General features: G+C 41.3%; 2 protein-coding genes and 1 long non-coding RNA gene across 6 annotated transcripts in view; 2 read left to right on the top strand and 1 right to left on the bottom strand.

Annotated features, from left to right (window-relative positions):
- Positions 1-5,830: 5,830 nt before the first annotated feature.
- LOC138383991 (uncharacterized) lies at positions 5,831-16,259 on the top strand. The gene is made up of 3 exons (XR_011233673.1): positions 5,831-5,861; positions 14,834-15,046; positions 16,127-16,259. It is a non-coding gene; the product is annotated as an uncharacterized lncRNA (long non-coding RNA).
- STAT4 (signal transducer and activator of transcription 4) overlaps positions 13,239-23,706 on the bottom strand; it is a 93,487-nt gene continuing 83,019 nt past the window's right edge. Inside the window, exons 17-24 of the mRNA XM_069469227.1 lie at positions 21,345-21,480; positions 19,721-19,770; positions 19,378-19,472; positions 17,376-17,512; positions 16,854-17,045; positions 15,417-15,483; positions 14,921-15,029; positions 13,239-13,527 (exon numbers count right to left, since the gene is read on the bottom strand). Of these exons, the coding sequence (XP_069325328.1) occupies positions 13,501-13,527; positions 14,921-15,029; positions 15,417-15,483; positions 16,854-17,045; positions 17,376-17,512; positions 19,378-19,472; positions 19,721-19,770; positions 21,345-21,480 (813 nt within the window). The 3' untranslated portion in view covers positions 13,239-13,500. The remainder of the gene's footprint in view (positions 13,528-14,920; positions 15,030-15,416; positions 15,484-16,853; positions 17,046-17,375; positions 17,513-19,377; positions 19,473-19,720; positions 19,771-21,344; positions 21,481-23,706) is intronic.
- LOC138383971 (transforming protein RhoA-like) lies at positions 17,825-18,790 on the top strand. Of its 4 annotated transcripts, none has more exons than XM_069469203.1 (2): positions 17,825-18,118; positions 18,371-18,790. In XM_069469203.1, exons 1-2 carry the CDS (start codon positions 17,963-17,965, stop codon positions 18,542-18,544), a joined length of 330 nt encoding a protein of 109 aa, XP_069325304.1. In that variant the 5' UTR covers positions 17,825-17,962; the 3' UTR covers positions 18,545-18,790. The 4 variants fall into 4 exon arrangements, with proteins under 4 accessions (XP_069325304.1, XP_069325296.1, XP_069325315.1 ...); XM_069469195.1 differs by having other exon boundaries at positions 17,825-18,091; positions 18,152-18,784; XM_069469214.1 differs by having other exon boundaries at positions 18,240-18,421.

The following is a 23,706-nucleotide window of genomic DNA, read 5'->3' as shown; positions in this document are numbered from 1 at the left end:
CCGCACGTACGGCCCCCACATGACTCTCCGCTTGGATGTTTGGTGACCTCTGCAAACTATGTTCAGAACCAAACTTACCCTCTTTTTCCTGAAACCTGCTCTTTTTCTAGAAATGGTGCATGCCAGATGCCCAGGCGTCATCTTTGACATTGCCTTCTCCCTCACCCCCCACACTGGATCCTCAGCCTTTGCTGATTCTTCCTCCTAAATATTTTCCAAGTCTCGTTTCCTTCGCTCCATCTCTTCTGCTGCCTCACTTTTCCCTCATTTGGATTATTGCAGTAGATTCCCAAATGGCCGCCATACTTCTGCTCTTAACTCCCTTTTAATCCATTCTCCATACAGTAGTTTGAGTGATTTTTTTTTAATTGTAAAACAGATCGTGCCCTTTGTGAACCTGAAAAATCCTATGATGGGTTTTCTTTGCTCTTATTAATAAAATTCAAATTTCTTAATACAGCTTATAAAGCCCTGGTTCCCCTATCGCCTTCCCTAACCCCATCTTGTGCCACTCTTTCCTTTACTTACTTCAGCATTTTAGTTCTTCAAATAAGCCAAACTCTTTCCCCAAACTCAGGGCCTTCTCACCAGCAGCTGTCTATTTGGAAAACCCCTTGGGCCAACATTGCCCTCCCCCAACTTCTTTGCTGGCTAAGTCATCTTTTAGGTCTTAGCTTAAAATCTCAGTTTAAATGTCACTTTCCCAGGTAGGCATCGCTGAGGCCAGAGTAGATTAGATCTTAGAATGTATGCCCCTAAAACCAATTGGTTTCTTCAAGTAGATGGGATTTGAGTCAAGTCTTGAATGATAACGCAACTGGAGAGGAGAAGGATCTAAATAATTTCCCAGGGATATGCCTATGTGTGTGTGCATTATAGTTTTCTGTTATTTCCACATCTATATGCTGTATCTTCTTGTCACACATGCACCCTCACAAAGCCAGTACCGAGCTGGTGATAGCAATGATTCTGGTACCAATATAGCGGTAAAACCAGCCTTCTGTGCAAAAATATCCCAGGCCACCAGAAAGGGCTGTTTTGCTCTTAGTCACCTGTACTAAGGACCAAGACAAGGTTTTGTTGTTCTCTGAGAAACGCTGACTCTAGGAAGGGTAGATAACATGTTAAAAATATTTTTTTTTCTGGTACTATAAAAGTTTCACAGAGAATAGTTTCAATATTGATGAAGGAATTAAATAATCCTAACATCTGCAAATCCTCATTTGGATCATCAAGTTCTATGGCTGCGTCCTTCCCTATGTTTTATTCTCTTGTTTTACCATTACTGACAATTCCCTGCTATAGGCCTTTGTCATTTCAGAACTGGAATGCTCTCATAGGGTCTAGGTAGACTACCTTTTTCTTGTCTGTTTCTCCTCCTCTATATTTGCCAGATTAAATTCCCCAAAACCCCACATTGATATAGTCATTCCCTGCTGGAAAGCCATAATAACTCTCCTTGCATTTTTGGCAAACGTAAACGTTGTCTGCTAGTCTGGATCCTCTAAAAAATGTCCCTCCCCTTCCTTCCAACTTTGTCTCCCAGTATCCCATTACCCAACTAAATTCCTCTAGCTCCAGCCCTCTCCTCCCCACCCCATGCTTCTAATTTCCCGATTTCTGCCCCTTTGCACATACTAAATAGCAAGTCCTGCCCCTTACTCTCTTCACTTACCAAATTCTTACCTAACTTTTAAAGCCCAGCCAAAATTCTATATTCCCTTTCCATAACCAGCTAAATCTATAACAATCAATCTTGTCTCTGAACTAATATGACATAGAAGTATCTCTATTTATTTTGACAATAACCACACACTCTCTTATATTATGGTTTTTGAAGTGTCCAAGCCTTAGTCCCCCAAGATTCCAAGTTCCTAGAGGGCAACTATATGTATCTTATGTGTTACTGTTTAACATATTGGCTGCTTTAAAAAGTAATCAAACCAAAAAGCAAAACAAAACAGAAACCTAGAGATCCAGAAATTGACAGATCCAAATGCATGGTGGCCACCTTATAACAGCTTGGAAAGCTATATCTCTATACCAACAATGTCAAATTTGCAAGAGATACAAAACTAGAAAAAATAGCTGTTTGGTAGATTGTATTATTTTCCATTTTTTTCTTCCCTTTCTAACCCATTGCCATGGTTTACTAAGGGTAGGGTATACCTCTGTATATACTGACTCTGGCCTTGGCCATGTAACTTGCTCTGGCTAAAGGAATGTGAGCAGTTACAATGTACACACCATCTAACCTGAAACTTTCCATATTCTTTGTGATCAGTTTGTCCTTGTGTGTTCCTTCCCTGTGCCAGGAGATGGCATGCCTCAGGTAGCCATTGCTGAGTCAAAATTTTAAATTATGTAAATATTCCAACAGGCTAGGATACTGCTGAGCTGAAACCAACTGGATAAAATTTAAAGCAATAAATGCAAAGACTTGTTTTGTATTTAAAAGAAAAGAGCAACAAATGACAATTAGCAATCAATTAGAAACAGCAGGTAAGATGAAATTTACTATTTGCCATCCCTGAACTGGTGCATAGTCAAAAGAAAGTCAAGGCTAAGGAGGAGTCTAGAAAACACATGATATGATGAGTAATTGAAGGCACCAGAGTAACCCATAAACTCACATGATGTTACTGTGGAAAGACCTGAAAATCATTTCCATTTGGAGGAAATATATTTTTGCTTTAGAGAAAAGGAGTGGCCTGTTCTTTTATTCCTCAATCACCTAGTTGCATGTATTTCATTAGTCATATCTGCCTTGTTGCACAAAGCACTTAAAGCAACTTATAGCAGAAATATCTACAATAACTATAAATATAAAGAATACAATGCAGCCTACAAGCCAAGGCAAAAGATATTATCAGTCACATAGGCCTCATTATATAAAATTAGGGAGGATCTCCTGGTAAATTACTTTCAGTAATGGCCACATTATTCCCTTCTCTGTTATCTACAGCCCTTTGTATTATGACTGTAGCTCCTTCCAGCAAGAGGTGGGGACTATTTCCCCATCCTTTGAATCTAGGCCGGCTTGTGACTTGCTTTGACCAATATTATGCAGCATTTGTGACATTGTGTCATTTGGAACCTAGGCCTCAAGAGCCCTTACATACTCCACTCTCAGAACCCCCCTCAGCCTCCATGACCAGTCAGGCTAGCTGGCTGCAGGGTGAGAGACCACACAGACCACAGCTGAGTCAGTGCAGTCATCTGAGCATAGGCCTCAGATATCTGAGAGCGCCCAGGCAAGATAAAGTAGGCCTGACACAAATGGCCTGAACTGCTCAGCCTATCCTAGACTCACAGGCAATGATAAATAGTTGTTTTACGCCACTGAATTTTGGGAATCGTTTGGCTTTGTTATATAGCAATAGATCACTGAAATAGATCTTATGGGGGAAGCAAAGCATCCTATGACTGAATTCTAAAACAGAATTTCTCAACTGGAACCTGCCTATTGCACTTCCCCCACCACAAGTATTTCACCTGAGATCTCTCATCCCTAAAGAGAACTTTGTGTCTTCACCATAGCCCCATAAAAAAATCTTACATGTTCTCTCTCTACAGCCTTGATCTGTTTCAAAATGGCAGTTACAAATCCCATGACCAAATCTGTAGTAATACGTTTAGAGACATCTCCTCTCCTCCCAGCTACCATATTGCATTTTAGCCACATTTTTCTCATGTTGGTAGTAATGTTGTAACCTAAATATCTGATAGTAGGAATTTCTAAAAATACCAGTCAATGCCTCCGCGGCCCTCCCCATTTCCAATTGTAAACCTTGCTACTATGCAACCCTGAAAATGTCATTACATCAGTATAAGCCATTTTTGTTCATCTGTAACAAGACATTGAAATAAAGGATTTCTAAAATTCCTTGTGGTTTTCTGGATTTGGGTTTTGTACAGTCATTCACTTGTCTTGGTGTGTGTATTTTCTTCTCAGTTAATAAGTAGAAGAGGCCTTTTACATAGCAGCTGATTAAAATGCAGGGGTACGTATCAGGGTTTGAACAAAAATTGCAGTATGTACATGACATATTTCATCCCAATATACGGGAAAGCTATGAGTACTTTTAGGAAAATGACCATATGCAAAGAAGGCATGTTCTTTACATTAACTAAAAGGGGCACACTGGCCAGAATTCTATTCAAAATTATAGAAAACATAATCATTTCCCCAGAAGTTTTTGCTATATTCTTGGACTTAGAGATCCACTATAAGTAAATGACCAGATGGGCGAAAGATTTATGCACAAGGGTGTTCACTACAGTTTCATTTATAGTAGTGAAAGATCAGAAACAACTTATTTTTCCAATCAACAAATTAAATTCATATAAAAGAACATCAAAGTTATGCTTTCAAAGATTATGTAATTACATCGGAAAATACCCATGTACGTCGTTAAAAGAAAATGATGGATAGAAAACATACAATATTATCCTATTATTGTAATAACATATAAAAATGTAAATAAATGTAAACAGAAAGGAGGAGGGAAAATATTCTAGAACGCTTCTGGGTGGTGGATTACTTCTATATAATATTTTTTTGAACGACTACAAAGAGCACTATTCCATTCGTCAAAAACCCCTCTGCAACACTTTGGCGCCCAGAGCTGCGGGGCCCGCCGAGAGCGCAGACGACGTGCGCTGAATCCCGCCTCCCAGACTGCGCCGCGCGCTGAAAAGTTTCCGCAACAGCCGGCCGGCGCGCGGCGGGAGGGACGCGGCTGCTCGGAAGAGCCGCCCCACGTGCTTTCGGGGAAATAGCCCCAGAGCGAGAAGCGGCAGGACTGAGAGGAAATCGAAAAGCAGTGAGAGCAGAAGGGAGCAGTGCGCAGGCGCGGGCCGGGCTTTCACTCTGACGCCTCCCTCCGCGTGGTTCCGGACTTGGCCGCGCGCCCGCCGGGACCGCAGACCCGCCAGCGGGATGGGGTCGCCTAGGGGCCGGTCCACGCCATCCCGACGCGGGAGTGCTACTCTTGCACGGGGCGAAAGGCGGGGGCGGGGCTGGGTGCCCATTAACTTTAGAGGGAGGGCGGGGGAACGTTTCCTAATGTCTGTACCTAAGGTTCTGGAAACCTTACCCATCCCACGTCCACATTCTTTTCCCTCCGTTGGCCTGGAAACGTTCCCCCCACCCCAGTCACTTCACCAGCTACACAGTCTGCACGCGCACTAACTCAGATCTTGACTCACCCAGTTTGACTGCCCTTAAACCTGGGGTAGGGGGTGGGGAGCTGTTTGTTCAGCTGTCCTTTTGTTAGCTCTGCCAGAGTCTTGCTGCTTTTTTCTGGAGTCTTCTAGGCCCCTGCCTTCTCAGTTGTGATTATACCAGGAGCGTGGGAGAAGTATAATGGAGAGAATAGTCATTGAACGATGATTTCGAATGTCTGAGTGGCCCAGGAAAAATAGTGTAGGCCCTGCCTGCTATTTTTGTGACTTAATGGTTCCGGGAGGTACAGAGACCAAGTTTTTTTGGGCTCCGCTTGCCTACTCTTAAGTCTTAGGGTGCACTAGGCACCCACCTAGGATCTCCAGTGTGTGAGGGGACTACCTTACTGGCCCACACCCTCTGGAGTCGTGAGAGTGAGGACCAGCCCCCCACGGCTGCACACAAACACGACCCTAACGTGCAGTTCACATAAATCCCACAGTGAGCATGGACGCCTTTTTTCTGTTAGAAGGAGAATACAGAACCAGCAATATAATTTGCAGGGTCTAGTGCAAAATGAAAACGTGGAGTCCCTTATTCAAAGCTTACTAAGTATTTCAAGAAGTCAACAGGAAGGCACTAAACCAAGCATGGATCCCTTCTGAGTGTTCTGCCCCGTAGAGGCCAGCCCTAGGTAGGGAATTTGGGGGCATTTCTTCTGTAGGAACAGTGTTAGATGTCCACTTAAAACAAATGAAAACTTCGCTATAATGAAGAAACAAGTTTTATAACACCATCCTCCTGCTTAAAAGCCTCTGCTGGCTTCCCATAGCATTTACGGTAAAATCCAGAGGCTCTTAGCTTTCCTCACAGGGCCCTACATAATTTGATCTGGCCTACCTCTCTTGCTCATCTTATCCCACTCTATGCATACTTCACTAGGCTCCCTCCATACCCTTGAACCCTTTCTTTTCCTCAAATGCCCGAAGTTTTTACCTGCCTGAGTCCTGTGCCTCCATATACCATTCTTTGGGGATGCTGTTTTCCTGGCTATGTTCATGGACTAGCTCCATCCTGTTCTATAGGTCTCAGCTCAATCATCATCTCCTTAAAGAAACCCTCATTGGTCACTTCTTCCAGTGACTCTGTATCATCACATTTAAAATCCTCATAGCACCTTCTAAATCTGTTCCTATTTATTATTTGCTTGTCTGTTTTCATGTCTCCTCACCAGAGTTTAAGTTCACAGCAGGAGGGACTTTGTGCTATGTTATAGCCTTTCTCATCTGGGGTTCCATGAGAATTAAACCTAATGTACACATCGATGCGTGCAATGAATTACCTTCTCCCTATATATCTAGAATGGCCCTATATACCATCCTTGGCATATAGAACTGAGCTAATAGTCAAGCAAATAACTTTTTGTGTCATGTGGTTGAGATGGGAAACCCTGGTGGAGAAAGGCATACCTGATACACAGTAGTTCTCAAAAATATTTTTTGAATGGATGAATAAATGAACATCATTGACCAACACTGGGATCAGGACTCACAGGTTAATTCAGCCATGCAGACCTCAGCAGTGGCTGTGAGACCTATTGAGCCACAATTGTGGAGGAAGAGAATAATGAGCATATGTGTTCTGAAACAGTTCTCTAAAGGATTTTTATAAGAATGCCACTTCTCCATACCATTCCAACCTTTACCCCTCTCTAAGAACCTCTCTCGATGGTCTCTAGGGTTCTTTCCATCTGCAGCAGTCTGGGAGACTTCTAAGGGGATGACTGTCAAGCCTAATGCAAGAAAGTGTTGTGTAAGACTTTTGCCAGGGGCAGGAGTCATAATGCTTATGAGTTCAAAAAGGGAAAATCAAGGGGAAATTTCAGGAACACTTCATGGGCAGATGTCTGGGATGTTAGGCATACATGAAATAATACTTAAATCAGAGGAAAGTTAGGGTGAGATAATAAACATAATTCTAGATCATTTTTATAGAGCTTGGAAGATAAGGGTGAGGTGGAGAGGAAGTCCTATGTTGTATGATCAAAAGCAAGTGTGTTTGGGTTAATCAGGATAAAGTATAATATTGGAAATTGTTTCATGATTTTAGAGGTCAGAGGCATTATGAAGAGAATTCTAGGTTAATTTTGCAGGCAGACCAAGGAGCAAAGAAAGAGAAGGACTTAATCACTCTCCTCTATGTGTTCAAACACTAAATCATTAACAAATATTTATTAAGGTCTAGATTGTGCTAGATCCTAGGATGTTACTGTGAACCAAGCTGTCTTGGTCCCTGTACATACAGAGCTTACTTGGAATCTGATGAAGAAGGCAGATGATGTGCGTTTACACCAAAGGCTGGGAGATCTAGAGAATGCTGTGGAGAAAGCATGGTGTGAGCTGAGCCATTCTTGCACATGTGTGTGTATATGCGCGTGTGCGAGTATATTTGTGTTTGAAAGGAGCCTGAAGGATGTGGGAACGTTATCCAGGTGAGGGGTAGATAGGAAGGGTTGGAGAATTGAGAGGATGCAGTAGAGGGAGGTGAGTGAGAGCATGGACTATCCAAAAAACTGAAAGTAGTTCAGTATTGTGTGTTGACATTTCGGAGGATGAGAAGCCATGGGGGAGAAGAGAGATGAACTGAAGACTAAGAAGAGACTAAGTAATATGTGACTTTGGAAAGATCTATTGATAATTATGGTCTTTATCTGTTTATCTAGGATTTTTAAACTACTGCTATGGATCCCTTTGGCAGTCTGACAAAACCTGTGAACTCCTTTAAAAAGTGATGTTTTTAGTTGAATAAGATAAAATGCATAAGATTAAAAAGGAAAACAATTACATTGAAATACAGATATCAAACCAACTTTGTAATATAATAATTAAGCACTTCTTTATTAACGGCATTAAATAATTGGATCTAGTAGTGGGTATAATTAATGCAATTTCAAAATTGTGCTTAGTATAAATAATATTTTGAGATAACTATAATAACCACAATATGAGACAAATGGGTATGGATTATGGTTTTCTTCCCTTATTCATAGTTGAAGGAAATTCTAAACTTTAGTTAGAAATTAGTAGAAATAAAACTGTAGCTTTTGCCTTCTAAATCCATGACCCCCCTGAATTCTGTCCATACTCCCCAGGTAAGAACTGCTAATGCAGAGGCTCATGAGCCATTCAATGATTTTAAGCAGGGAGTGAAATGACTCCACTTATTTTAAATAGAGCCTTCTGTCTACACATGAAGCTGCATAAAATTATTTGTTGTACATACTGTAAAGTTGTTGCAGAGAGTGTCCTTCACTGTGTTTTTATAGCATCCTCTTTGTGAGGAGTCTGGTAGAAATTATGTGTCTTAGAGTCGTGGTTACACACCTGTGTGGGTTTGTCAGAATTCATGACTGACACACCTGAAAAGGTGAATTTTACTGTATGTAAATTATACTCTAATAAGCTAGACTTTAAAAAATGCAATTAGTCAAATCAATAAATGTTCACAGTCAATTTGGAAAAAAAGGAAATCTTCACTCAGTGTCAGAAATTGGAACGTGTGTACAGAGGCCAATTTGCTAAGTCTGGACCATGTAATTACCCATTACTAGAGTGGAGTGCTAGGATGGCTTGACCCTTAATTCTGTTCCTTCTACTGCAGGGAGTTCATGGGCCTCCTGAACTGTGTGAGGTAAAGAAAAATCCCTTGAGTGTGCCAGAGGTATATTCATTCTTTATGTTTCTTTGGGCAGGAGGGGGTAGTCTTCCTTGCTACCTTAGACTTTGATGAAATGCACTGGCCAATTGTCTTCTTTCAGCATTTATTTCAGATAAATAAAGGCATTGATATTCAGTATAATCAATTGATTAAAGTGATTTTTTTACATTAAAAAGAATTTGAAAAGGGATTAGCAGAATGTATATCTGTTATTGATCTGGGATGAGTGAGGGGAGAAGTAAAAATGTAATTAATATTTGGAAACTAAATATTTGATTTCATTAAATGCTGCTTATTTTCTAGTAGTTTGTTATGGACTGAATGTTTGTGCCCCCTCATTGTTGTGTTGAACTGCTAACCCCCCGTGTGATGGTATTAAGGAAGTGGTGCCTCTAGGAGCTAATTAGGTCATGAGGGTGAACCCTCAGGAATGGGATTAGTGCCCATGTAAAAGAGACTCCAGATGCTCTCTAGTTCCCATTCTGCCATGGGAGGATATGAGAAATTGACAGTCTGCAATGCTGAAGGGGGCCCTCACAAGAACCCAACTATACTGGCACCCTGTTCTTGGATTTACAGCCTCCAGACCTGCAAGAAATAAATTTCTGTTATTGATAAGCCACCCAGTCTATGGTACTTTGTTATAGCACCTTGAATTGACTAAGTCATTGTTGGCAGAAAAAAATATTCTGGGGTAGGATTTGGTGGAAACATGGTATAAATTCCCTTCCCATAATATTTCTTGCTCATGTGGCACTTTCTCTTGTACTAAACAGGTATTCCCAGGAACCCCTGACAAATCCCATTACTCCCTGCTATGGTTTGGATGTTTGTATCCCCAAATCTCATGTTGAAATTTGATCCCAATGTTGGAGGTGGGGCCTAATGGGAGGTGTTTGGGTCATGGGAGTGGATCTCTCACAAATAGATTAATACCCCTCTGGAGAGAGGGTGAGTGAGTTCTGGCTTTATCAATTCCTGTGAGAGCTGGTTGTTAAAAAGAACCTGGCACCTCGCCCCCTCTCTCTTGCTTCCTCCCTTGTCATGTGATCTCTGCACATGCTGGCTTCCCTTTGCCTTCCGCCATGAATGGAAGCAGCCTGAGGCCCTCACCAGATGCAAATGCTGATGCCATGCCTCTTCTACAGTCTTCAGAACTGTGAACTAAGTAAACCTCTTTTCCTTATAAATTACTCAACCTCAGGTATTCCTTTATAGCAATGTAACACAGACTAAGACAGAAAATTGGTACTAAGGATTGGGGTATTATTATAAAGATACCTGAAATGTGGAAGCAGCTTTGGAAGAAGGTAATGGGCAGAGGTTTGAAGAGTTTGGAGGACTCAGAAGAAGATAAGAACACCAGAAAAAGTTTGGAACTGTAACAGAAGGAATGGCCTGGAAAAAGGTTAAATGTTTTACAAGTTGTCTCTTTAAAACTCCCCCCACCCCCCACCCTTTTTGGGAATTAAAACCTAAATCCCTGCCTGAGGCCTGTAATCAGAGGGGCAGGGGAATGTCCTTTGTTCTTTGTACCACAAGAGTTGGCTTCATGGAATTGTCTGGGCAGAGGTCATGAGATTGTCTTCCCTGGAGATGGGATAGATTGGAACCATCAACTGTAGTTAAAAAGCAATAGCCTGAAACTGAAAATTCTCCATTTAAAAGCTCTGTATTTCTGCTTAAGTTAGGATGACAGCACTTTAAGATGAGAGTCGCCATCCTTCTCATTTGCTGGAAAATTAATAAACCTCCCTTTCCTTCTCCTCAAACCACTTATTCTTGTTCTTCTGATGGGGGGACAAGTGTCAAACTTTAGGTAAAAGAATTTGGCACCTCTGGGTGGGCCCATTGGCACCGAGGTGGAACAGCACTCCACCACTGAGAAGAGGCAGGGAGCAGCCCTGGGTCAAGCTGTAGGAGCATTGCCTTTTCTAGTAAGAGACTGAGGGACCATCCCACCAGTTGCGGGAGCCTGATTAGCTCTGGGGAATACCCATCTCTCTCTTCTCCAGATTAGATGTAGCTCCAGCCAGCTTTGACTTTGTTGAGGAAAAGGAAATGGATTTGGGAAACGTCCAGATGGCTTGGCCAGTTATCTGAGTAAGTTCCCCAGCATGCATGCCAAGACCCTTGATTCCACCCATTTGGGAGGTTTTCAGACCTTCCTGCTCTGTGGCAGGGCATTTTGTTTGGATTTATTTGGAGGTGTTGTTTGGGGGTGGAAGTCGTGGTTGAGTGGAACTAGGGAACCTGATTTGGATTTAGAGCTCATTTGTACAGTTTCCAGAGAACCTATGGAATTCATTCCCCTTTGGATTAGGAGATGTTGGTTCTCCTACAAGAGTTTGGTTCTCATTTGGATGGTTCCCATTTCTTGGAAGGCCTTGGCATTATTGTTTTGTTGTCTGTGTTTGTTGTTTGTGAGTTTTAGTTCAACTTAGAGAAGCTCCATCTGAAAGGCCCTTGGGGAGAATCTTGGCTGAATGGCCAACTTATAGCTATTAGTCTATGTCTAAAAAGGAACTGTGTTTTTGTAATCCAATATACATGCTGGAGTGTGAGAAGTGGCTGTTGAATGAAACTTTAAATTATTATATTATCTTACAAATGGAATTATTTTGTCAAAGGTCAGGTAAATGGGACGAGATCCCATATGTATAATCTTTCATGCAATTGCATAATAAAGAGACTGAAAGGCCAAGTGATAGAATGGAGAAGGATTAATTAGGTTGGATCTCATGAGCCCTTTACCCACTGCCCCATCCCCCAAAGGCCTTTGCAATACTTTGTTTTAATTAAACAATCAGATTCCCCTCGTCTGCTGAATAGGTAAGAGTCCATCATACTTTTGATAAATTCAAGGCAATGAAAAATTTCTGCAACCTTTTTTTGATAAATCCAATTGTTTAAGAGCACTTCCTCTCAGAAAATTATTCTTTAAAGATAAAACTATAATAATCATGCCCAGGTTTAAATTATTTCCTCCAATTCTGCTGCCAATTGATATATATGTCTCAGACAAATTTTAGAAACGGGGTTTGTGGAGGGAAATAGATACGGGGAGAGTGCACCTCCAGTTAGGTTTGTCCCTCCACTAGACAGAGGCCTTCACTCCGACTACTGTCAGGAGCTCGCAAAGAGGTAAGGGAACTGGCCTTGGGGCAGGTGGCTCCAGTGTAGGATCCAGCTGGGTGGACGTGGGTGGGTATAAAGGATGAGGTTGATTGGATGGAATCTCCCTAAGGGAAAAGGCCAGTTACGTTAAAAACTTTTCTTTCTTTGAATGTATTTCCATCAAACATTGGCCTCTGCCTGTTTGGTTTGCCTGGAGGACAGCAGATGGGTGGAAAGAACTGGATAGCAGCTCTTCAGAGTGGACTGTCATCCCTGACTCTGCAGTTAGGGCTCACCTTGGAAACCAGCCTTGGGATTTTTCTGTAGCTGGTCATGGCAGTTGCCTCAGTAGCATGACTTCCTCACCTGGCTCAGCAGCTTCCCTAGGGCTCAGTGGACATGAAGAGCTTCCTAGGTCTTAGGCATAGGGGGATCCCATGCTATTACCAAGGGGAGCAGCTGGGCAATGGCACCACAAAGCATTCAGCTGGGGTGAGACAAGTACGAAAAAAGACCTGCAGCCCATGTACACGCATTGCTATGCAGTGCACCACCTATCCTTCCTCTTCACCAGAGAAAACTGAAGCGATGGGACTTCTCATCCCAAATCCCTTTCCCCAGTCTCAGGTTGGATTCGTGGAACCAGAGAAACTACTGGAGCTGGAAAGGATCATAGAGCCCACCTAGTCCAACCTGTTCTAGAGATGAAGAATTTGCAATCCATGGATTAAATCAGTTGCCTAAGGCCAGAGTTGTTATTCTCCTCCCAGGCCTCACTTCATGAGATTTTTTTACCCATGTTTCTGTTTGCAATGCCTGTACTATCAGTGCAGTTTGCCCAAGATACCACCAGAAATGATCCTAGATCCCTCCCCTAATAAGAGAAGTCTCCCTGGCAGTGGTTCCAGCAGCTGTGAACCCCACAGTTGGGACCATGTTGACACAGCAATTAAGAGGCTTCATAATTCAACTTTGCACACCCTGTGAAGTGCTGCTGTTAATGCTTATTGATTACTTGCATCTTAGATCTACTGGGACACTCTCACTTGATGGAACTCACCAAGCTTGATTGGCTTATTTGGCTTTGCCCACAGGCCTTCCTGCTCAGGTACACCTAGGTGTGACTTTGTTATTGTTGACCTACCCTGAAATGCTAACACTTATACTGTCTAGAGCCAAAATCATAAATAACACCAGAGCAACAAAGTGAGAAATAAAACAAACACATGCAAATAAGTCTTCTGTTAATATTGTTATTAACACTGGTTTCTTAAAGTGGTCTTATCTTGCAAGTTTATCTGAAGCTGTGGTTTTTAGCAACTCAATCACAACACTCCCAACTGGGGGGTGCCATGCCAGTGAGAAGAGAGCTTCAGATTTCAAGCATTTCTTGGAAACCTGTATTTACAAAGGTGAAGATATAAGATGTTGTCGTTGGCAAAGAACAGTCTTTAAACTTTTGTGTCTGCTTCCTCTGTAGGGTGTCAGAGTTTATCTTGTCATTCAGCAGAATATGGAGACTTCATCTAAAATTGAAAATGAAAATGATCTTTGAGGAAAATCCTGTTTTGCAAATGAATCATTATTTCTTGGAGAGCTAAGCATCCTCTTGTCTACTAAATACTCCATAATCTTTCTATCAATTATTAAGTATTTACAAAAGTAATTGGGGTTGATCAGTCCCCAATTTTTATTTTTATTTTTATTTTAAGTCTAAAATAAAAGGCACCTTCAAGTAGATAGAAAACTGTTTTACGAAAAAGGCCTCTTCATCCTTCCAAAAACATAACAAGGAAATGGGTGCAAAATGTCACAAAAGTTCAGCTAGGCATAAATAACTTAAGGACTTCAGGGCAATTAACATTGGAATAAGCCATCAAAGGACAGTGTGAATTTTCCATCCCTGGAAATCTTCAAGAGAAGGACTAAAAACCACTTGATTTATAGCAAAATACAAATCTTTTGGGGATCCAAGATTCTGTTATTCTGATTATGTTCAATTTCATGTAAATTGGCTTTGAACCTCTTGACAGTATTGGAGAACAAGAACAAATAGAATGCATCCAAAATAACATTATTACATTAAAGATTATGGCCAGGCACGGTGGCTTATGCCTGTAATCCTAGCACTTTGGGAGGCTAAGCCGGAAGATTGCTTGAGATCAGGAGTGTGAGACGGGTCTGGGCAAGAGCGAGACCTCATCTCTACAAAAAATAGAAAAATTAGCTGGGTGTGGTGGCATGTGCCTGTAGTATCAGCTACTCAGGAGGCTGAGGCAAGAGGATCGCTTCAGCCCAGGAGTTTGAGGTTGCAGTGAGCTATGATGACACCACTGTACTCTAGCCCTAGTGACAGAGGGAGAACAGAACTTGTTTCAAAAATAAATAAATAAATAATTTAAAAAAAGATTACTACCCAGTTGTCAAAAAGAAGACTATCATGATGCTATTGTTATTCATACACTACTTGAAGAGGCTCCAGATTCTAGTAGTGCAAGTAACAAGAAAAATTAGAATTTATGGTGCTTGAACTGTTAAAATAGATATTACACTAGACTTGTAAGTATTGACTGGTAAATGTTGTTTGCTAAAGTGGAGAGAGTGGTGGGGCCTGAGGGGCCCCTGGCAGAAGCAGGGACAGTTGTGCCTGAGTAGGATATGGGAATACTTTGCCCTCTGCTGGTCTTTGATGGAAAGAACTGAAAGCAGTTCAAGTAAACGAAGGTCCCTGCCTTCCCTGTGGCTAACATCAACAACACATAGGACCATACCAACACCCCTGGGGTTTTGTTCACGAACTTGTTCCAGTACACATGCTTCATCCCTGCCCAGGCAGTACTTCAGCTCCTTTGATTCTCACACCACCTTTGCTTCACGGGACACGCCCTTGACCAACAATGGAAAAGAAAGGGAACATACTGCAGTTTCAATTGTTGTGGGACTCAGGTTTTCTCTCAGCACTGCATATACACTTGGAGACATGGGAAGAAGGTCTGTTGGAGAATGTGGCTCAGTTGAATCACTTCGGCTAAAAGAGATAACAAGGTAAATAGTGAAAAGGATTAGAAAATAATAGCCCTTGGTGACTTACTGTGTCAGGAACTCATTTCTAGGGCTTCATCTGTTTGTGGCACTGAGCTGTCTAATTCATCATCTCATATCAGAGCATTCAACCTGCTACGGAATATACGGCATATAAAAGGGCAACTTTATAATTCCAGTCCTAATAGACTGTGGTAAGTGTGCCCTGAAGACTAGCTTTACGTATTAATATTAAACGAAATGGGACATTGACCATTAAAATGCTTTATTCTCAGTTATATGTATTCTGCTCTATCCTTAAATCTCCTATAGGAAGGCTTTGATTAAAAAAAATTAAATAATAAACATTTAACATGTGGCTAAGATTACTCACATTGTTGAGATGGGGATAAAAACTGAAGGAACATAACCTTTGTCTCCCCTTTCTGTTGGTCTTGAAACTAGAAAAGAAAGGCACAATGTTGGTAAAAAACGTTATCAGTATTACTGATAAAATTGGGGGGGGGAGTCTAGAAAAATATCAGCAATGCTAAAAGGAAGAGAGATAATACAGTTGTTCAGGATTCACAAAGATGTTTAGCTGAATAGAGTAAACAGTCTTTTAGATAAACATAAAGTGTGCAAGATGAGAAAAACAAATGTCTGGGCAGGCCTAATCTGACTTTACATAAAATGTGTAGGAAAAATTGAGAATCAACTATATACCTGTCTTCTAGGTTACCTTTAAGCTTGACTGTAAGGACTGATTTAGTCATGTATTGGGAGACATATAATAACCCAGTTGTTTTCATTAAAACTGATACCAGTTAGAACCTTATGATTACAAAAATTTTCGAGACACAGATATCAGTGTTCCTGAAAGTACCACTGTACTGTAGTAACAGTAATGTGCAAACCTCACTGTGGAAACACCCCCCAAATTTCTCTGGTATGCCACGTTGAACAAGTATTTGATCCAACTTTCCAGCTGTAATTTGTTGCATTGACATTTGCTATTTCATTCAATCAGATGTAGAAAGTCACTTAAAAGCCATAGGTCTTTTTGTTTTTGTTTTCTTTTATATTTTTGTTTGTTTGTTTTAGAGGAGATGAAGCAGCAAGTCACCATCTGTTAGTGACAACTGAAAGATATTCTAAAAGAGGGTGCCCAGAGCTGTTATAGATGAAGATTTTAATGTATTGTATATACTTTCATTAAAGAAACAGAATGGTGAACTGACCTTACAATTATATAGCAATTTCATGAATCTTCTTTCATGTATTTAACAAACATTTACTGAATACCTATTTTGTTCTAGGCCCTTAGGATACAACCAGGAAAGGTAGGCTGAGGGTTGAGGGGAATGAAGCACAGACCCCCGAGTCACCTCCCTAGCAAATGAACAAATTCTCTGAGTTGTAAGACGACAGTAAGGTTAAAAATATAAAACTTATAAACCCTGGGACTGCTATGCAAAATATGGGCTTGCCTTACTTTGAAAAGTGTCTAACCGTTACCTACTCTCTCTTTTCCTTCCCCCCAGCCACAGGAGTGATGTCTGTATCACTCTTATTTTACGGAGGAGAAAACCATGGCCATGGTGAAGTCTAGCTGTAGCTGCTGTGTATTTCTCTGCTAGTGTTCAACAGCCAGTGGTCCCTGTGCAGGAACTGCTGCCAATACCACCTCATTTCTAAGGCTTCGACCTCCATACGCCCCGTAGATCTTCCAAAGATCAAAGTAAACAAAGAGAGGAACTTCGTTTACTTTGCTCCAATATGAGGTTATTTTCCAAAATCTTAAGAAAAAAACAAACATGAAGAATCTAACCTTCACATGGCTGGGAGCTGTAGTGTTTACCGAAGGCTTTGTCTTTGGGAATGTCAGGATATAGGTACTTCAGAGGGTTTTCCGGAATGTTTTCAGATATAATAACCTTGTAGTCTCGAAGGATGTCAGCAAATGGCAGAGCAGACAACCGGCCTTTATTGTAGGGTTCCACAGAGTGGAATCTCACTTCTCCTGGAACGACAGAAATCGGAGGAATATACAGGTTTCTGCAGGCATTCTCTGTGATCATTCTTCCCACCCACATTGTCTTCAAGTCACTGGTTATAAGTCCACGTCAGACTTTCTGCAGCCTAAACAGACTGCAGATCATGCACGTGACAGAGGGTGACCACACAGGCTTTTAGAATTCATGCGTACCCTGTTCTGGGACAACTGCAACAAATTATATTCAAACACACTGAACACATGATAAACAGATCCGCACACTTCTGAAAACTGAAATCCCAATAACCAAACCCAAGGAAACTGAATGCACCTGAATAAACAGTAGTGAGTATATACCATTTTCAGAATGGTCCACCCAGGTGAAAGTTATGCCTCCGAGATGGCTTTCACTGAATCTTAATAAAAAGGTTCCAGGCATTTTATCCTTTAGCAAGAGCCGTTCCTTCTCTTTGCTAACAAAGCCCATGACATACCTAAAAATAGAACAGTGGATAGATTTATCCAATCATTATTGCATTCACAAAGAGCAGACCTAAAGTTTGTTTGGAGTATAATCAAAAGCCATTTGTACCTGAAGTACTTACTCATATACAGATTAATATGTATATATCAATACTCTGTGAAGAATGTAAGAAATTGCAACTGTTTTTTTCTTATGACACTAAACATGCTCAAAAAAGAAAAAGAACGGACTGGCGCTCTCCGCGCGCCGCCCGCGGTCCTCCGTCGGTTCTCTAGTTAGTCCGCGGTCGCCTCTTCCGTTAACGGCTCCAGTCTCTGAGCTTGCGACTGGCGGACAAGGGTCCTAGGCAGGAAGAGGCCGGACTCAGAGTCGTCGCCTGAGCCTTTCATCTCAGAAGTTCAAGGTCCTTTGTACAACTTCTGCCACCCAGGCCGTGCATCCTGCAGGGCATTTGTAAGCCATGGTCGCCATCAGGAAGAAACTGGTGATTGTTGGTGATGGAGCTTGTGGCAAGACATGTTTGCTCATAGTCTTCAGCAAGGACCAGTTCCCAGCGGTGTATATGCTCACCATGTTTGAGAACTATGTGGCAGATATCGAGGTGGATGGAAAGCAGGTGGAACTGGTTTTGTGGGACACAGCTGGGCAGGAAGATTATGACCGCCTAAGGCCCCTCTCCTACCCAGACACTGATGTTATACTGATGTGTTTCTCCATCGACTGCCCTGATAGTTTAGAAAACATCCCAGAAAAATGGACCCCAGAAGTCAAGCATTTCTGTCCCAATGTGCCCATCATCCTGGTTGGGAACAAGAAGGATCTTCGGAATGATGAGCGCACAAGGCAGAAGCTAGCCAAGGTGAAGCAGGAGCCTGTAAAACCTGAAGAAGGCAGAGATATGGCGAACAGAATTGGCGCTTTGGGGTATATGGAGTGTTCAGCGAAGACCAAAGATGGAGTGAGGGAGGTTTTTGAAATGGCTACGAGAGCTGCTCTGCAAGCCAGACGTCAAAAGAAAAAATCTGGGTGCCTTGTCTTGTGAAACCTTGCTGCAAGCACAGCCCTTATGCGGTTAATTTTGAAGCCCTGTTTATTAATCTTAGTGCATGATGACTGGCCTTTTTCATTTACCTATAATTTACCTACGATTACAAATCAGAAGTCATCTTGCTACCAATGTTTAGAAGCCAACCATGATTATTAATGATGTCCAACCCATCTGGCCCGCCACGGTCCTTCTGACACTGCTCTAACACCCCTTTTCTGCACTCCCACCTGACACACCAGGTGCTAATTCAAGGAATTTCTTAATAACTTCTTGCTTCTTTCTAGAAAGAGAAACAGTTGGTAACTTTTGTGAATTAGGCTGTAACTACTTCGTAACCAACATGTCCTGCTTATCATCTGTTAGCTGCAAGGTACTCTGGCGAGTCACCACGTGAGAGCTTTACTCCTTAACAGATTTCATTGGCATGACTCTGGGGTGAACATCCGGTTTTCTGAAAATGTGCGCAGTGAGAGAGGCCCAAGTCGATGCAGCCGTGGCAGAGTTACAGTTCTGTGGTTTCATGTTAGTTACCTTATAGTTATTGTGTGATTAGTGCCACTTAATGTGTGTTACCAAAAATAAATATATCTACCCCCAGACTAGATGTAGTATTTTTTGTATAGGTGGATTTCCTAACACTGATATTTGTCATCCCCAAAGAAACTGTATTGGTTTTTTAAAAAAGAAAGTGTATTTGGAAATAAAGTCAGATGGAAAATTCAAAAAAGAAAAAAAAATAAAAGAGAAAAAGAATGGGAAAAAACCAATAACAACAGGAAAAAATATAACTCAATTAACTCATATGGAAAATATAGGCTGTAACTCACCCATCAATCCAGAGGGGAAGAATGTGCTTCTTAATTAGATCCAATATTGCTTCAAGCCATGTCCAAAAGGTGAATGATTTACCAGGTAAGTGTTCCTATGGAATAAACATGCACATTAGGGCAGTGATCATTTAAGTAGTAATGTTGGTATAATAAAGTTCCATGTTTGAATAAAATATTTTCTTCAAACTGGACAACACTTTAGTTTCTTTTAAAAATATCCTTATCCAGGAAATCCTCAATCCTCCAGGTAATCATTATGGAGGCTTAGAAAGGAGCATTATATTAAAAAAAAAAAAAAAAAAACAAAGTTAAATGATGTTCCCCCTCCCCCTGTTTGTACCTTGCAGAACTTGGCCCAGGTGAGGTGACCATCACTGTAGCTAGATTGGACTAAAATGAAAGAAAAGAATGAGATTGTTTTATTCAATAATGAGATTCTTCAATTTTTTGCTCAATTTAGATCCTCCCCCTTCAAGCATTTCTTAAGCACCAGCCATGGGTTTACAGTGTACTGAGTGCTAGATACAGTACAAATATATCATCCTTGTGCCTAAGAAATTTACTATCTAGGAAAGAAGGTTTTTGATGGAGGAACTAATGATGGCTGTAGGCACAGGTGGATGCCTAGAACGTGGCTTCCATGAAATTGTCGGAGCAGAGGAAGGAGTCCACTCCAGGGAGCAAGAATAATGCAGGATGAGGATGAGGTGTGGTGGACATGAACATGGCTCCTATAAGAGAGTAAGAGCAGCCTAATGTTGGTGAATAAACATTATAAAATAAATCTGTATAAGTTAGGTGTAGCCAGATTACTAGGAATCTTGCCTATTAAAATGAAAAGAGTGGACTAGCAATCTATCAGGCAATAAGCACCCATTGGCTGTTTTGATCCAGAATAGTGAAAGGATACAAGAGTTTCTACTTAAATTTTTAAGGAAATTATACTCAAAGAGTAATTTGATAAAGATTTGAAAAGATATGGTTGCTATCTATACTACATATTTAAAGGCCACTCTAACAAATATTTATTGAATGTCTCCTATTGCTGCTTATAAATTAAATAAGGATCAAAAACATATTTATATTAAGCCAATTTTATAATACTTCCCAAAGACCTGATTTATTTAAATACCCACTGATCCGATAATAGGTGCAAGGGGCAAGCATCCCAGCATCACGTGTGGGTCAAGCTTAAATCACACGATTCTACTCTTGCTGTACAAATGCATCTCTGGCCCTACTTTAACTAGAAATGCACACAGATCCAATGTTAACTCTTTTTTGGTGCCAAATATATTCACCCCAGATGTGTCAAAATACAGATATCTCTTAAAATTCTTTTAGAAAAAGCTTAGACTATAATTGGCACAGGTAGTACCAATGACTTTATTTTGCAAATTTTAGAAATCCCAGTCAAGCTACCAACTTTCTTGATAATGCAGAATTAAGTCTTCCTGGGGTGGTTTTTTAAATTTCTATGACATTTCCTAGATCTGGTGAGAGAATCAGTCATTTTCCAGTTGGTTTGTGTCAACTGAGCATTAATATGAAAGATCAAGTCACCATTAAGGCTTCACATCACATTCAGTGGAACCGGCCTAAGCACTCCCTGGAGGCTGGTGTGTGGAATGGACAGGAAGGGGCTTTAGACCTGGACAGGCCTGGCCGGCGGCTTGGCACTGCTGTGTACCGGCCATGCAGCTGTGGCAAGGCACGTCACCTCTGTACTCCAGTGTCCTTGTCTATAAAATGGATAGAATCATGTTGGCCTTGAAGAACTTTTGTGAGAATTAAAGATATTGTAGCACTTAGCCCTGTGCCTGGCAATATAGTATGCACTCACTAAATTGTGCAGATTGTTGTTATTATTAATATTGATATTAACAGTACAAATATCATCGTGGTTCTATAAAACACTTGAATAACAAAAAATAGGCAGATGCTCCCTACCCAGCAGCTCTCACCTGTAAGCTTCTCTGCCAGCATATTGAGTTGGTCAGAATTAAGGCCACGACCAACGTACGATGAAAACTGCCAGCTCATCACTTCCAGGAGTTGACTCAAGGTGGCAGATGGAGGGTTATTAAAGAAAACCAAGTTCTGAAATAGAGTTATGAGGATGATGATATTTGTTAGTCACACTAAAAACGCTATAATTCAGGGTATAGGATTCCTCATTTAAATTCTTTAGGCCTACCTAGGTTAACAATACAGAATATAGTCCCATCTCTGTTGTTATTTTTAAGGTTGATTTTGTCTTTTTCTAAAGGGCTTCTTGTTCCTTGAGCCTAATGTAATACAGGGCTCATCTTTCTTGAATCACTTGGCAACTCTTTAACTTCTCCCTATCAACTCATGCCAGTATTTAACACTGTCCAGCAAATAATTGGACAGATACTCTCTTCTGAAATAATATTAAGCTTAAACAAAACTTATATCATGTTATTTAATTGGTTTATTATGGGTTGGCACATGTTTTACCTTGACCAGACAAATCATCCCAAGAAACAGTTAAGTCCCAGTCTAAGGAAGGTGATCCTACAATATAAATTTATGATTAACCTCAGATTCCTGTCCTATGGAGAGTATAGTAGTGTTTTATCATTTTGCTTTAGATTAGAGAATTTTAAAAAAATTTCTTCAGAGACCAGGTCTTGCTACATTTCCCAGGCTGGACTTAAACTCCTGGGCCTAAGCGATCCTCCTGCTTCAGTCTCCTGAGTAGCTGGGACTACAGGCTTGTGTGCACCCAGCTAGATAAGAGAATATTCTGTGTGATCAACTACAAACGAGGTTGTTTGTGCCAGAAACAGGGTCAGTGACAGTGGAACTGAAGGTTTTGTCTCAGATTACAGGAAAGTAGTTAGGCGTGAAAGCCAGGAAAGGTGTTCTAAGAGAAGGAGAGGGAGAATTCAGAAATGCAGTGTGGCACCCAGAGAAGGCCATGGTGAGCGTGAGCTAAACTGGGCTTAGATCAATCAAGAAAAAAAACCAATGCAAGAGAGTTCAGAAGGTGGGACTAAAACATGACACAGCATCCAACAAGGAGTGGTAGATGAGAAGAGGAGGAATACAGAGAAAGAATTTCTAGGGAGGCAGTTTTCCTTGAACCTGAGAACTGAATTTGGAAAAATGGCCAGAAAGCACAGACTATAATCAAGGCCTAAGAGCTTAGATTCTGAAGCAGGATAGAATTAAGAAGAGAAACCAAGGTTCGTTGTTCAGCTTGGCTCTGTAACAAGGCTGTGAAATCTATGTTTAGGAGCTGTATGTGATCTATATCTCCCGATTCTTACCCTGGGGCTCAGTAAATCTGGGAAGGTTAGTGTGACAACTCTGGTGGCTTTCTTCCAGAAGGAGTTTGCAGAAGAAAGCTAAGGGCAGTGCTGCTCTCTGAGACTGGAGGACAAAGTACCCCATCACCCCTCCTAGCCCTGGAGTTGGAAGAAAAGCTGAACAAACATCCTAACAGGGACCAGCATTTAATCTCAGGGGCTTTGGCTGTTCTTGGCTTTAAAGACCAGGCAGATTTTCTAGTAAGCTCTGCTATTTTGGGGGCACTCCATGCCGCCTTCCTTTCTGTAGTTGATCTGTCGTAGATGCCAAGGCATCTGAGGGTGAGAAGGAATAGGCTGGGTCATTTTGCTCGTTGTTTCTTTATTAGGAACATTGAATTAAAGGGAAAGAATACTTAGAGCTGACTCATTAGGCTTTGTTCTTATTGTGGGGACCTAAAGTAAAAAGAATTCTTCCCTTTGGAGGGAACAATTTGCTTGGAATTAAGAAGAAATGTTGTTATTTACATTTGACCTATTTTCTCTAGACCTTGGCAGTTTCCAGGACAACACTGAGGTTTTGTCAGGGGGGAAGCAAGGGAAAGTGCTGACTCATCTTCTTTGACACTCCCTTCCCTGGTTGTCTTACAAGAAGAGCGTCTATTCTCTTCTTGCTTTGTGACTCGAAGCCAATTTTGGGTAAGTGCTGCAAATAACCACCAGATGGCATCAAAACCCAGCTTGAGTCTCGGATGGATGAAATCTGTAATCAACTTGAAATTTTGTGCTATCACAATATAGTTAGGCAAGATTGATGAATATTCTAGCAACTTATTTGGAAACCAATTCTCTCTAGAGGAGACTGTGTGGATAAGGTGGGGCCAGAAGCAGTTGAGGAGGTCAGATACCAAATTCTGGGACAAGAAGTTTCCACACAGCTTAGCTAACAGAGCTATAGGATGAAGGCCCTAGAACTCTCTGTGATGCATGTAGTTGGCAGCTGACCAGACTCTCTGAAATAACAAATAACTGTTTGTCACTTTTGCTGCCA

The sequence above is a fragment of the Eulemur rufifrons genome, chromosome 1, assembly GCF_041146395.1.
Source record: "Eulemur rufifrons isolate Redbay chromosome 1, OSU_ERuf_1, whole genome shotgun sequence".
In the NCBI taxonomy this organism is placed as follows: domain Eukaryota; kingdom Metazoa; phylum Chordata; class Mammalia; order Primates; family Lemuridae; genus Eulemur; species Eulemur rufifrons.
Note: the sequence above shows the minus strand (reverse complement) of the source record. Positions and strands in the feature narration are given on the sequence as shown.

What these genes read in the sequence shown, in the direction of transcription:
- LOC138383971 (XM_069469185.1), top strand. Translation starts at nt 17,963, where the DNA reads ATGGTCGCCATCAGGAAGAAACTGGTGATTGTTGGTGATGGAGCTTGT.